The sequence below is a fragment of the Ovis aries genome, chromosome 6 (genome assembly GCF_016772045.2).
Source record: "Ovis aries strain OAR_USU_Benz2616 breed Rambouillet chromosome 6, ARS-UI_Ramb_v3.0, whole genome shotgun sequence".
In the NCBI taxonomy this organism is placed as follows: Eukaryota; Metazoa; Chordata; class Mammalia; order Artiodactyla; family Bovidae; genus Ovis; species Ovis aries.
In genome coordinates, this window is record NC_056059.1 from 12,412,977 (window position 1) to 12,427,900 (window position 14,924).

The following is a 14,924-nucleotide window of genomic DNA, read 5'->3' on the forward strand; positions in this document are numbered from 1 at the left end:
ACGGAGGAGCCTGGAAGGCTGCAGTCCATGGGGTCACTGAGGGTTGGACATGACTAAGCGACTTCCCTATCACTTTTCACTTGCATGCATTGGAGAAGGAAATGGCAACCCACTCCAGTGTTCTTGCCTGGAGAATCCCCAGGACGAGGGAGCCTGGTGGGCTGCCATCTACGGGGTTGCCCAGAGTCAGACACGACTGAAGCGACTTAGCAGCAGCATGATAATCCTATTTAAATGCTTTTGTAACTGTCTTACTGTTCTCCACAGCAGCTGTACCATTTTGGATTTCCACCAATGGTGTACAAGTGTTCAATTTTTCTACATCCTCACCAACACTTATTATTTTCTTTTTTTTTTTTTTGTGGTAACCACACTAGTGGCTGTGAGTTGGTATCTCACATTGTGATTTCAATTTGCATCAAACTTTTTTTAATGCATAGAATTACAGTCTATTTCTTGCCTTCAGTAAGTATTCATTTTGATATATACATCTTTGCAATACATTGCCTGAGCAATTAGTCTTAGATTAAGGCATCTTATTAAACCACACACACACACTAATATAATAAGCTTAGTGGCTGATTTGCTTTCTTGAAGAAGTCTGGGATAGTAACTGAATAAAAATAACCTATCTCATTTTTACTTTTGCTTTATTCCATGTGCCCTTAATTGTGGTTAGCAGTGCTGTTTTTATTCATGCTTTTTCTTGTTCATCAAAGAGGAAAAGCAACTTTAAGAATATGAGCTTTTGATTGTGGTCCAAATTTTTCACCTGCATTTGTGAAAGATGGAATGAGGAGGGGATTGTTAGGTAGAACTGGCATGAGTTTTATAACTGAGGGAGATTACAGAAATCGAGGATGATATTGAAAAGGTAGATTCAGCCACCAGAGCTTAGACAGAAAAGCAGGAGTAAAGGAAGCTCTCCTCTGAAGAGTTTAGGATCCTGCCGCCCCACTCCGCTTCTCCACTCTGCATGACTCTTCAGGCTGGACAGTGTCCATGAACACAGTCCTGCTTCTAATATCCCCCACGGGGCCTCCTCCAGCACGGCACCTTTCCTCCTGGCCTGATTTGGGTTTGTATGAAACACTTCCAATGGCTTGTCTCAGTTTTATCATCTTGATTCTAATTCTTAGTATGACTCAGCAAATCTGTCTCCATCAGAATCAATAAGAAACTCTTTGGACTTTCTATTAAAGCAACTCTCCACCTCTTTTGATTTCCATAATACAATTTGGAATTCATTCAGAAAAACATTTCTGGACAACCTCAAATAATCTACTACTTCAGAGGTTTTATCCAACACTGGGTATTCAGCTAGAAAATAACTTACAGAATAAATTGATCTTAGCTTTAAAAAAAAAAAAAAGGATACTAATAGTGGCATTAGCAGTGAACCAGAGCTGTGTCTTGTGTCAGCCACCCCCATGCCCACCATTGCCGCTCTGTCAGGACTGTCTGACACAGCTGATGGTGCTTGGTCGTGGCCGCACCACTCAGCTCGTCTTAAAACGCATTATCCACCAAGAATTCTGAACGTTTCTGAGCATATGAGAGGGGCATAATGTCAAATAGAATTTGAACATACAGATGGTCCTGGTCTGTTTACTCAGTTATAGTAAATAAAGACATATATGGGTTCAGTTCTTCAAAAAATGAAATAGAAACATAGCTAGTTACCTTGCTCAATCTCTAATCTAAGTATGTGCCTTTATAATTAATTCAACAAATACTTCTTGCATTTGTGATCAGACATGATTAGTTCACAGACAAACTCTGTCTTACGGGAAAGATACTATAAGTCCAAAACTGAAATACGTGATTTCTAGGGAAAAACTGCCTGAGAGATCCCCGCTTTCTTATAAAACATAATGGTAAGTGATATGATGTCAGGAATATCAACATAATGGCATTGATATGTGATCATCCCACATATCTGGCTGTCTGTGAAATATAAAACTCTGGGCTCATTCACTTAATAAGCATTTAATGTGCTTGTCACAGGCACTGTGAGTCAGCACTTTATATTTTATAGTGGAAAAGCAGGAGCAAATTTACCCTCCCAAAGCAACCATACAGGTAGAGAGACAAACATTAAACAAAGACAAACACAAACGAATACGTAACGATAAGCATTAGTGATAGGTGTTATGGAGAATAAAACAGGGTTCTAAGGCAGTAAGACAACTTAGATGAGTAGAGGCCTGGGGATAAGAAATTTAAGCCAAATTTTGAAGGATACGAGGAATTTACTCAATGAATATAGACAGTAAGGGAAAGTTCTAGAAGAGAAACTAGCACAGGAAAAGGCTCAGGGGTGAGAAGGAGCTTGGTGTATTTAAGGAACTGGAGGAAGGCCAGTGTGGTCGGAGCAGCATGGAGAGGGGTGCCAGGGAGGCTCAGGAGACAGGCAGGTACTGTGCGGAGTTTGCCTGAAGGAGCACTGGGCAGGTACGTAAGAGCATCCTGTAGGCATGAGATAAAACTCAACGTGCATTTAAAGCTGCTATCTGGGTAATTGATGGCAGAGGGGCAAGAGAGGTCATGGTGTGACTTAGGAGGCCGTTGTGGTGGTTGGACTGGTGACCTTGTGGTGGAGATGGAAAGAAGTCTTGATCTGTTTCAGAGATAAAGTCAGCAGGATTTGTCTAAAGATTGGTAGATAAATAACATGAAAGGTACTTGGGCCTCTTCCCCTCAGATCCTACCTTAAGTACAGGTTAAACCGTAAAGTTGTGGATAGCTGCATATGTCTTCATTAATCCATTGGATTATTTAATAGTTTACTTACCCAGCAAAGGGGCTTCCCTGGTGGCTCAGAGGTTAAAGCGTCTGCCTCCAATGCAGGAGACCTGGGATCGATCCCTGGGTCGGGGAGATCCCCTGGAGAAGGAAATGGCAACCCACTCCAGTATTCTTGCCTGGAGAATCCCATGGACGGAGGAGCCTGGTAGGCTACAGTCCATGGGGTTGCAAAGAGTCGGACACGACTGAGCGACTTCACCTTCACCTTCAAAGATTCATGACACTCTTTCTGTCTGCCAGGCAGTACTTCTGTAAGGTACTGAAGATACAATGTTCCATCATAGATGTCTGCCCAAAAGGCCCTTGAACCATTGATTGGCATGAAAGGTGAAAGTGACAGTGAAAGTCGCTCAGTCGTGTCCGCCTCTTTGCGACCCCATGGACTATAGTCCATGGAATTCTCCAGGCCAGAATACTGGAGTGGGTAGCCATTCCCTTCTCTGGGGGATCTTCCCAACCAGGGATCAAACCCAGGTCTCCTGCATTACAGGCAGATTCTTTACCAGCAGAGCCACCAGGAAAGCCCATTGATTGGCTTGTTTGACTGTATATGTTAGATGTGTTAAGAAGGCCTAACTTTTCAGTTGTATTCCATAGACTTTGTTCCCTTAGCTCAGTGATTCTCGTCAAGGGGGCCTCGGGGGAACCTTGGGTGACTGGTGGAAGCAGTGGGGTTGACGCACTGACAAAGTAGTGTCTCTGGCACCTGCTGTGTGGCCTGGTGCCAGTAGTCTTGCCACTCAAGGGACATTCCACATGGTGAAGGATTGTCTGGCCAAAAAAGCCAGTAACGCTCCTGTAAATAAACCCTGATCAGCTTCACTCTGACCAGCCCTTACCAGCATCTGGTCTGACTTTAATCCAGGATTTAAGAGAGATATAAGTGGGAATGCCTTTATGTCACTGTGATTCCGTCTTTTCACGTGATCCTTTGGGCTCTCCAGACATCTTTGACCTGCCCTCTCCTGCCCTCCAGGTTGTGTCTAAGGGGCAACGATTAGGGCAACACAATGAGAACTCGCAAACCTTTTTCTCTCATGTTGTGCTTTCTTGGGAAAAGCCCTTAACCTCCACTGCTTCAGTGTCCTCATGTGTAAAATGGAAATACTTGTATCTGCCTCATGAGGTTGTTGGATTAGAACCCGAAGAGACTTAGAACAGTACTTGGGCTTCGCATCTGGTGGGCACCCAGTGGATGTTTGTTGTTATTGTTAACAGTGTGGAAAGCAGTGTGCCAGGCACCTTGCAGGTAACACATATAAACAGGTCAGCGTTACAGCTTCTACCCTTGAGATCACTAGAGCACACACCCGCCACCCAGATGCAAGGGAGCACATGTAATGTTTTGGGACAGACAGGCAAACATCTGACCCTGGTGATTCTTTGCTGACATGACTCCTGCTGGCTCTGTTCACAGCCTTGGGTTTCAGGTCTGGTGGCCTCTGCTCGTTGGGTTTGTTCTTCAGCACTATACTTAAGGGTTCCAGAGAGAATTACTCCTTTTTCTCCTTAGAGATACTCCTGGCCCTACCTTGGAGACATTGCCTCCTCACCATGCATCCGCTGGGCCCTGCTCTGGGCTCCTGTTTCCCAGTGTGACTACGGCCTGAGCTCCCTAGGTTTTGCCCTGCCACCTCAGGCACCAGTCCCGTCTCTACATCAGTGCTGGCTCCTGACTCAGTGTGGCCCCGTTTTCCCTCCCAAAGCCCAGTCTTGGACATCTTGGACTCCAGCTGCTGCTCAGTGTCATAGTCAAAGTTATAATCCTTGTGAAATTTAATGTTTTATTTAAGATGAAACTACTTTTAAGCATTTCTGATATAACTCACAAATATACTAGGAGCACAAATCATTCTTGCTGGATAACAGAATGATTCAGCATCTCAATAAATAACAAAAGCAACAACAAAAATATTCATCTCTAAGATATATGGAGCCTCATCTTTTCATACTTCCAGAATTATCTTTTTTTCCTGTAAGCTCTAATGTTCTGGAGGTTCATAAATGATAGTTAATGATTCAAATATATAATTGATATACCTCATGTCATACAGATCCCTAACATCAATTTATTTACAAAATCTCTAATTAATTTAACAATTTATTTATCAGACTGATTTAATTTGTGAATTTTATGAAACATGACACACTAAAAATTTCCCGAAATCTGTAATAACTCCTGCTTAATTTTGTGCTCCATTAAACAAGTAATGTGAGTATAGAAAAAAGTATAGTAGTTTCTTTTTAAGGCATTGTGTTCTATTAGAACTCCATTTTTGCCTTCTCAGACGTTTGTCATACATATAGTCAAAATGATAAAATGGCTTCACTGCACAAGGATATTTTTAAATCATGAGAAAAATGAATGCTAGAAAATGAGAAAGAGTGCTCTGAGACAGTTGACTACTTAATCTCCAACTCAATATAGGACTCTATACCCCTTATATTTATATGTTTAATAGTTACACCTGATTTTTCAGTATTCTTCTTTAGATATGAACCCTCAAGAAATAAAACCTATTATCATGTGCAGCTAAATTTTAGTGGGATTTATTTTTTCTTTCTAAGCTCATATAAATTCTAAACCTGTAATAGTAGATGGGTAGCATAGTTCTCTGACTTGGTTAATTCATTTGATCATTATTTCGTACTCATTAATTGAATAAATGTTATGTCTTAGTTGCTAGGGTAGGTACTAAAGTAACAAAGATCAGTAAGTCCTGATCCTAGTATTAATAATTTAGGATCCAACAGTTCTCATGGAGCAGATAATCTATTTAAGGAGCTACTACATATGCAGCAGCAATTTGATTAATGACAGTAGGCTTTTTAATTAATATTTGTTAAGCACTTTAATAATCCAAGATTGTATGTAATATATACAGATTTTCTTGGTACCTGTGGTCAGAAACAGGGATAAATGTGAGTATGCATCATATCTATGTTGGTCACATTCAAAGAAAGAAATCTCACAAAACTGTTATCATCATTACAGAGACAATAGATTTGTTGGAAGTACTTTCTCTCTAATATTTAATTACTTTGTATTATAATTTGTCTAGGGCACAAATTATCATACATTATAACTGGGAGAAAAGCTTAGCTATGCCAATAAATGCAGTTTTATGTATATGTAGCCATAGTTTTCATAACAAGCTCATGTGACGCTTTTTTGTTGTTACAGGAATTTTTTTTTTCTGTTTTCCTTGTGTTTGTGTGTTTTTTAATTGGAGGAAAATTGCTTTATAGTGTTGTGTTGGTTTCTGCCCTACAACAATGGAAACCGATCATAACTATATATGTGTATATGTCTCTCCCCTCTGTCTCGAGCCTCCCACGTTCCCGCATCTCACCCCTCTGGATGGTCACAGAGCCCCAGGCTGGGCTCCCTGTGTTGTGCAGCAGCTTCCCGCCAGCTGTGCTACACGTGGTAGTGTTATATGTCAGGGCTACTTTCTCAACTCCTACCACCTCTCCTTCCCCCACTGTGTCCGCAAGTCTGTTTTCTACATTGCACCTATCAAGCTTTAAACAATTTTAGGTGTCCATTTGATATCTAAAAATAATAGAATCAAAAGTTGTAACTTCAGCATTAAAGAACTTGCAAATATCCATAATGCAATGGAAGCTACATAAACTTTGAAATCTATAGTTTTAGTATCACATCTTTACATTTAGGAGAGGAAAACACAGAAGAGAATAATAACTGGTGATCTCCAGAAAATGTTTTCATTTGATGTTTCAGAATTTATTAAGCAAAAAAAAAAAAAAAAAAGAACAGTGACAAAAACCCAATTTTAGGGTAATTTTATCTCACACTTGCATACAGCAAGCCTTATACCTTCACCCTATGCTTGACCAAATGACTCATACCTTCTAAACCTCTGGAAAGACGGACAGTGTGATGACTGGAAAAGCTGTACTGTGTAGTGATGCCGAGTGTGGGCTGTGCCGTGGATGGCCCGCCTGTGCCACTCAGGGCTGTGTAAAATTGGGCAAGTTACTTAACTTCTCCGTACTTCCATTTTCTCATCAATAAACTGGGCTAGTAGTAAAACCATCATAAATTATGAGAATTTCTCAATGAATTTAAAGCTTAGCACACTGTGTGGCACATGGTAAGCACTTGACAAACGTTAGCTATTTTAAGATTGAATGCCGAAACACAAATTTTCTCTTAAAATCAAGTCAGATCATAATAAGAAAGGAAGAATGACTGACAAATACCTAAGAAAAGGATTCATTTCACTCATAATAAAATTCCTATTAACATGAGCTAACCTTTCCCCAATTAGGTAGGCATTTTTTTAATTGACCATAACCATCATTAGTTATATTGGGGGCCCGTCAGTACTTTCACAGTATTGGAGGTGCAGCAATTTGGGAAGATAACGTGCCTTCCCAACAACGTTGGGATAGTTTGTCTTCCCAACAAATGTTTAAATGTGGGCACTCTTTGACCCAGTAATTTTACTTATAAGAATTTATCTTTTAGAAATACTCTCAAAGATGCACATGGTCATGCACGCACATACACGCACTACTTAGTTTAATAGGGGGAAATTGCTTCTGACATGAAAGAGTGCCCATGATTTAATGTAAAATGAAAAACACAATTAACCTAATTTTTGTGATTGCACAATTGCACTTTAGTGAGATAAGTGTTCCTTGTATGCGTTTGAAGAGGGAGAAGTATAAATGTCAAAAGACATATAAAAAATGGAAAGGACACACATAAAGTTAAAATTAGTTTATTCCGGAGAGTGGAATTGGGATCAAGAGATAGGAGAGGACTTGGTATGTTTCCATATATTTTAAATTTTACTACAAAGTTTTGTGACTTTAAATTTTTAAATCATTGTTTAAGCAGGGAGAAAAAAAAAAAAAGCGTAAGACAGAGAATCACCACTTAAGGAATTCTGGCCCAAAATCATTATGTCTGTCAGACCTGGAAAACAAATGAATCCCAAACAGAGTTACATCGCCTTTGCTAGAGAGCCTTGAAGTCCATGACTTGAATGAACTTCCTGGAGTAACCAAATCCAGTTGCTGAGCTGTGGGAAAGTCTTCACTTTATTAAAAAGGGCAGACAGATAGACTCCTTCCGAGTTGGAAAGGGATCACTGCTGACTCCCAGGACATTGCCAAAGCCTGAGTCTTAGTTTACTGGTGAAGACTTGGACCCTATAAGGAGATCAGGGTGTTTTTACACGGAAAAGTGAGCACTCAGCCCCCGAGTGACATGGATTTTGGAAGGCCACCTCTAGACCACAAAGACATGTTCATTGCAGTTTAAAAAAACAATTTCCTCCAAAGAAATACAGCCTGCAAATTCACACTCTACATCCATGATATGTATCATCTTCTCTTTCTGTTCAGAAAATACCCTTGAATGGTTGCACACACTTTGTCAGACCTTAGTTAATATTTAGAAAATTGATGAATTTCATAGAAACCACTTTCTATGAGAGATGTGCCTGGATATTTTTATGGTGTACAGAAAAGTGTGTGCCCAGGATCTAGTGATGTGTAAGCAAATAGGAAAATGTTTAGATGAATATAAAGCAGCCATTATGGAGTCTTTTATGTGTGGATCACAATAAACTATGGAAAATTCTGAAAGAGAATGGGCATACCAGACCACCTGACCTGCCTCTAAGAAACCTATATGCAGGTCAGGAAGCAACAGTTAGAACTGGACATGGAACAACAGACTGGTTCCAAATAGGAAAAGGAGTACATCAAGGCTGTATCTTGTCACCCTGCTTATTTAACTTATATGCAGAGTACATCATGAGAAACACTCGGCTGGATGAAGCACAAGAAGGAATCCAGATTGCCGGGAGAAATATCAATAACCTAAGATATGCAGATGACACAACCCTTATAGCAGAAAGTGAAGAACTCAAGAGCCTCTTGATGAAAGTGAAAGAGGAGAGTGAAAAAGTTGGCTTAAAGCTCAACATTCAGAAAACGAAGATCATGGCATCTGGTCCCATCACTTCACGGGAAATAGATGGGGAAACAGTGGAAACAGTGGCAGACTTTATTTTTTGGGGCTCCAACATCAGTGCAGATGTTGACTGCAGCCATGAAATAAAATGATGCTTACTCCTTGGAAGGAAAGTTATGACCAGCATAGACAGCATATTCAAAAGCAGAGACATTACTTTGCCAACAGAGGTCTATCTAGTCAAGGCTATGGTTTTTCCAGTAGTCATGTATGGAGTAAGAGTCAGACTATAAAGAAAGCTGAGCACTGAAGAATTGACACTTTTGAGCTGTGGTGTTGGAGAAGACTCTTGAGAGTCCCTTGGACTGCAAGGAAATCCAACTAGTCCATCCTAAAGGAAACCAGTCCTGAGTGTTCATTGGAAGGACTGATGTTGAAGTGGAAACTCCAGTACTTTGGCCACCTGATGTGAAGAGCTGACTCATTGGAAAAGACCCTGCTGCTGGGAAAGATTGAAGGCGAGAGGAGAAGGGGACAACAGATGAGATGGTTGGATAGCATCACCAACTCAATGGACATGAGTTTGAGTAAATTCTGGGAGTTAGTGATGGACAGGAAGGCCTGGCATGCTGCAGTTTATGGGGTTTCAAAGAGTCAGACATGACTGAGCGACTGAACTGAACTGATGGAGTCATAATATTTTAATATACTTTATGTTTTTATAATAATTTATTATACTTTATGTTATATAATATGAAAACCAACATTCTGTATGAACATTGGTGCAAATCTATTGATGCCTAGTTTTTTCTTCTTTTTTAATGTAATCTTGTTTGTCTTCACAGAGTTACTGGAGGTGAACTGTTTGAAGACATAGTGGCAAGAGAATATTACAGTGAAGCTGATGCCAGGTAAGTGACTTGTCCTGGACAAGATAGAAGACTCAGCACTCACATAATGCTTGTTCAGTATATCTCTGCAACTATGTCATGGTACTTAGGGTTATGAGAATCTCATAATATCGTCTTGGACTTTTCACAAGTCCTCTCTCTCTTAAGGATTTTCAAGATGATTCTTTGGGGGAAAAAAAAAAAAACAACTATGAATCTGATGTAAACTTTACTTTTAACTAGTATCTATAGTTAGAATATATTTATTTTTTTAAGCCTAACTGGAATGACTTCTGATAAAGAAATATACTTTTTATCAAAGTTATGTGAATAAAAAAAAAATTGAAACCCTCTGGTCTGTAGATGCTAGGCTTCCCAGCATGATAACCTCTAGTCACATATGACTCTTTTTTAAAAAATTCATTTTATTGAAGTATAGTTGATTTACAGTATTGTATTGATTTCTGCAATACTTTGCAATACAGCAAAGTGATTTTTTGTATTCTTTTCTACCTTGGTTTATTACAAGATATTGAATATAGTTAGAATATTGAATATGAATATGAATTTTTAAATATTGAATATGGTTAGATAGCATCACTGACTCAATAGACATGAATTTGAGCAAACTCTAGGGATCGTGAAGGACAAGGAAGCCTGGAGTGCTGCAGTACGTGGGGTTGCAAAGAGTCAGACACGACTTAACAATTGAGTAACAGCAGCAATTGAATATAGTTCCTTATGCTATACAATAGGGCTTTGTTGTTTATACATATGACTTTTAATTTCGGTTTCAATTACTTTAAATAAAAAAATTCAGTTCCTCAGTTGCACTAGCCCCATTTCAAGTGCTTAATTACACGAGTGCCTAGTGCCAACTGACTGGACATAGCAAATATAAAGCATTTCCCTCATCACAGAAAATTCCATGAATAGCCCACGGCCAATCAGAGGTCATAAACAGAAACAGACTGCAAAACCCCCAGTGGTCTCCTTAAAACATTATGAACTATTTAACTCTTTGGAAATTTCATTAAAGTCCTTGGAACTCTCACTTGAAAAAATATTTACTCAGGTACTTCAGAGGGTTCAAGATTTCCCAATCTTGTTAATTGGCAACATTTTTACAGAAGTTAAAAATGGCTAACATTTTGTCTCATTTGAGACTTCCTAGGCTATGCGAAGGCAATGTTTTTGGAGTGAAGTAACATTAATTTACTTGCTGAGGCATTACTTAGACTGCATGGTGTTAATTTCCTTGGCATTTCTTATATATATTCTGTAGTTAGTACTCATTTTGAAAAATCTGGCCCTGAGTGGTTGGCTCCTTACTAGCCATGTAAATGAGAGGTTATGTGTATCCAGTTAGGGTGGTCTGTGCCTGCCTGTCCTGTCCGTGCTCTCAGAGCTTCCCAAGGCTGCTGCCTTCCTGGTAGCCTGGCCCAGGACATCAGTCAGCTGGTAGCAGGCCCCCATCCCTCCAAAGTAGCACATGCATACCCAGGCTCTTCTGAACTTCCCATTCACCTTCTTGGTTTAATGTTACTGTTTATGACATTTTATGAATCTTATCTGTACCTGACTACACTCTTTAATTTTTTTAATGGAATTTCTACTGCCAAAGTCAAATAGAAAGTTCCATGTCACTTAGGATGAGTGAATCATCACTTGTTCAGTTTAAGCCAAAATCCTCCCATTAGGCCTCTGAAAAGCACTTCAGAATAGCCTTGGAAGTAGCTATTTTCCCACTTGCCAAGAGAATAATGTTTTTATCAAGGTAATAAAACAAAGTTGAGAAATTTCCTTTATTTTGCTTTTCAAAGTTATTTTAAACAGGTTGTTATTGTGTTTCAAAATACTGGTTGAAATTAGAGACTATTTTCAGCCCTAAGATAACAGGGTAGACCCTAAGTGTTGGATCATTTCATATACATGCTTATATTAAATTTTGAAATTTACTGTAGGATACAGTTTAGGGTAGGTCTCACACATAATTAAGGAGAAGAAACATTCTCTTGTCAACCATACGCATAAAGAGCAAGTAACTTGTAAAAATCTGTTTAGTACTAGCCCTCAAGAAGTTAAGAATTGAATTCATTCTCACTAGTCACATATGGTGAAGCTTATTTAATATTAATTATTGTTTACTTTTCTATTTTCTGTTATTCATTAGGACTAAAAACTTATACCAATGGCTTGAAAGAGTAAAGTATTCCTAACAAGAAGTATAATGTGAACATTACTGTAGAAGGAAGAAAAGCTATATGATTAGCAAATAATTACCAACAGTCCAGGAAGCTGTGTAGTCAAAAACAACCAATCTCAAGCTCTTTTAGTGGTACCTTAAATCGACTTAGAGCTAGAAAAATCACAATCATGATCATTGTGACACTTAATTTTAATAAATCAGATAGATGATGATTACTTTTTTAAATTCAGTAATTTACTTTGGAGTAGTAGTATTTTGTACATCAAGTGATTGAAAATGTCCTCGATAAAGTGTTTGCTTAATCCTTGAATGAGTGAATGTAGTTCTATAATACACCTGTGTTTGAATCACACAGTGAACTTGTACAGAATTCATCAGTGTGATATGTCCTACGTTGCTGTATGTCAGATGACAGCTCATGCGACCTTACCGATGCCCATCAATGATGTCTTCCTTCTGATTTAATTAGCAGTCTATTTGACATAGCATAAATTGTACATTTTAACCTAGGGATAGAAGTTTCCTTTCACTGAGGTGATGGAAATGTGTCAAACAACCACCAGTGCTCCAGGGGATTGAAAATTTTATTTTTACTTTTTAAGTTTTTATTCCTTCCCCAAAGTATGGCTATACTGAAGAGCGTTTTATTTTTTTTTTTAATACCATGTATTTACTTTAAATTCTCCTTCTGTTACTGGAGACGTGCATTAGGTTTCCTATTATGTATTATATAAGCAGCACCATTTGTAAGTCAAAATGGTAAATGTCTCCCTCCGTTTTTTTTAACCCTTGTCTCACCTGCCACTTCATTTGTGTTACCCTCTTGTTTCAACACCTATGTTTAATTGTGACCTCAGATTTTAAACAGTTTAGATGTGTATAAGAAATACTCATAAATTTTATTTCACTAAAGAATTTTCCCAGAACATTGTGGGAATTATTTTAAAAATTTCCTAGAATTATTTATAAAAATTTTCTCCCTGAATATGGAAATTTTGACTTCTATAAACAAATGATTAATAGAGTTGCAATGAAAGAAAACACAGCTCAAATTGTTTTGTCTGAACATGTCACAAATTCTGTGTTGGATGTCATTTTTGTTACTGCCAGAATTAGCTTTATCCAGCATTATTTAATTCCAGTGTAAAGCTAAAAATGTGAAAAATATGATTTTTGTTCGTTTGTGTGTTTCGTTCAGATTTTCATTTTATTTTGTATTCAATGTGATTCTGTGCCTTTAAAATGTTCTCCCTTCCATTCTGCCCTTGTATCTTTGCAGTCATTGTATACAGCAGATTCTAGAAAGTGTAAATCATTGTCACCTAAATGGCATAGTGCACAGGGATCTGAAGGTCAGTATATGGAGTCCGTACATCTGAATCAGAGGAAGTGTTTTTTTTGTTTTCTTTTTTTTCTGGGGAAAGGGCAGAGGGTGGGTGCTGTACAGTTGTTCCCTTGCCTTTCCCAACTTTTCCTTAAAATGACTAAATGATGATATAATAATGCATGATGCCTCTTTCAGTTTGCTCATCTACAGGCTAAATATACATCATAGCAAAAAGGGAAGGACAGCACTGGAAACACAGCTCTTAAGGTTCCGAGGAATAAACCACAGAGACGGTTTGGGGGCAGGCTTTCCTGAGATGTCCAGCATTGGCCTGGAAATAACCCTGGCCTGTGATGTATGTCCGCCTGTAGAGCTAAACACCACTTCTGTTCTGAGACCATGGGTTGCTGTAGCAGAACAACTGGTTCCTCATTGCTCCGTTTGAGTCTGATGAACCCTCAGGCAAGAGATAATAATTGCCAGCTAAATTAAAGCATGCGAAGTTAATGATTTATCAAAAATTCATTACGTATCCTAATTTAACCTTAATGGAGCCTTGACTGCTAATGTGACAGCTTTCAAATGATACGAGAAAAATGGGAGAGAAGAGGGAAACAGCTTTTTTTGTGTGGAGTGAAGGAGAAACACAAAATCTATAAAAATTATACTTGTGTTCCAGTTCATTTCCTGTGAGGATTTATAACCAGGAAAAGAGCTCCTGAATTGAATGTTTTTACGATGGATTTTTCTAGAACAAGTGAACCTACATTTTGGCCCATATCTGGCAAGATCCTGATTGTCCTGAGGTAGTAGTCACTCTACTCGAGCGTACGTTTACGTGACTGAAGATGTTTAAACACAACCCCAGTTGTCTGCTAGTTCTGCACTTTAACCCAGTCTCTCTGAGGGTATACAGACAGTGAGTGGAAGCTTGGAACTAACACACGCCCCCTGGTGTTTGCATGCAGTCATTGCATTCAGCAGATCCTGGAGGCTGTGCTACACTGCCATCAGATGGGCGTAGTCCATCGGGACCTGAAGGTGAGTAATGCCCTTGGAGAAGACAAACCACCACACAATTCCTAACGACTGTTCAGCTGCAGCTATGCCTGTAAAGGCAACAACATGAGCAATAAAGTTGTGCGGACTCTTTCCAACACATAATGAAAACACTTTCCCTCGCCACAGTTCTCTAATGCACAGTTGAGATTTATACAAATCCCATTTCATCCAGAGAGAAATCATTTCCTAACATTTACAATAAGCAGGTTATATTTTCTTTCTCCAAAGCAGAATACAGCATATAATGTGACTTTGAGTAGGACTGATGATCTCCTCTTCTCTTTAAACTTGTTCTGTGAATGTTTGGCATGTTTGTTGATCAAACTCATACTTCATGTACCTATATTTTGTAAGTGGTTATCAGAATTATAAAGTAAATAGAGATGAATGTATTAGGTAGATTTTTGGCCCACGAGATTGGTGCTAAAGGCCTCCATTATGGGTAGTAAAGTCTTTTTCCCTTAACATTAGTCCCAGGAATTCTGAGGACATTGAGTCTTCCTGTTTTATTTATATTTCTAAGGGTCAAGATACTATTGTTTTAAAACAGATGGAAAAAGGGTAAAACAAATCTTATTATCAAATAGTATATATGTAACATATAGCTCCATACTAGTACTTTTAAGACTTGACTCAGTTTCTGATAACCATTGAGAATGAGAAATGTTTAGATCA

General features: G+C 38.7%; 1 protein-coding gene across 29 annotated transcripts in view; it reads left to right on the plus strand.

Annotated features, from left to right (window-relative positions):
* CAMK2D (calcium/calmodulin dependent protein kinase II delta) overlaps positions 1 to 14,924 on the plus strand; it is a 329,207-nt gene that overhangs the window by 235,065 nt on the left and 79,218 nt on the right. For 17 of the 29 annotated variants that reach the window (XM_004009602.6, XM_042251124.2, XM_027970805.3 and 14 more), the window contains exons 5-6: positions 9,607 to 9,672; positions 13,140 to 13,212. In XM_004009602.6, coding sequence (XP_004009651.2) covers positions 9,607 to 9,672; positions 13,140 to 13,212 — 139 coding nt within the window. Of the gene's footprint in view, positions 1 to 9,606; positions 9,673 to 13,139; positions 13,213 to 14,155; positions 14,229 to 14,924 lie in introns of those variants that run through there. The other 12 variants (XM_042251128.2, XM_060416714.1, XM_060416715.1 and 9 more) reach the window with 4 other exon arrangements.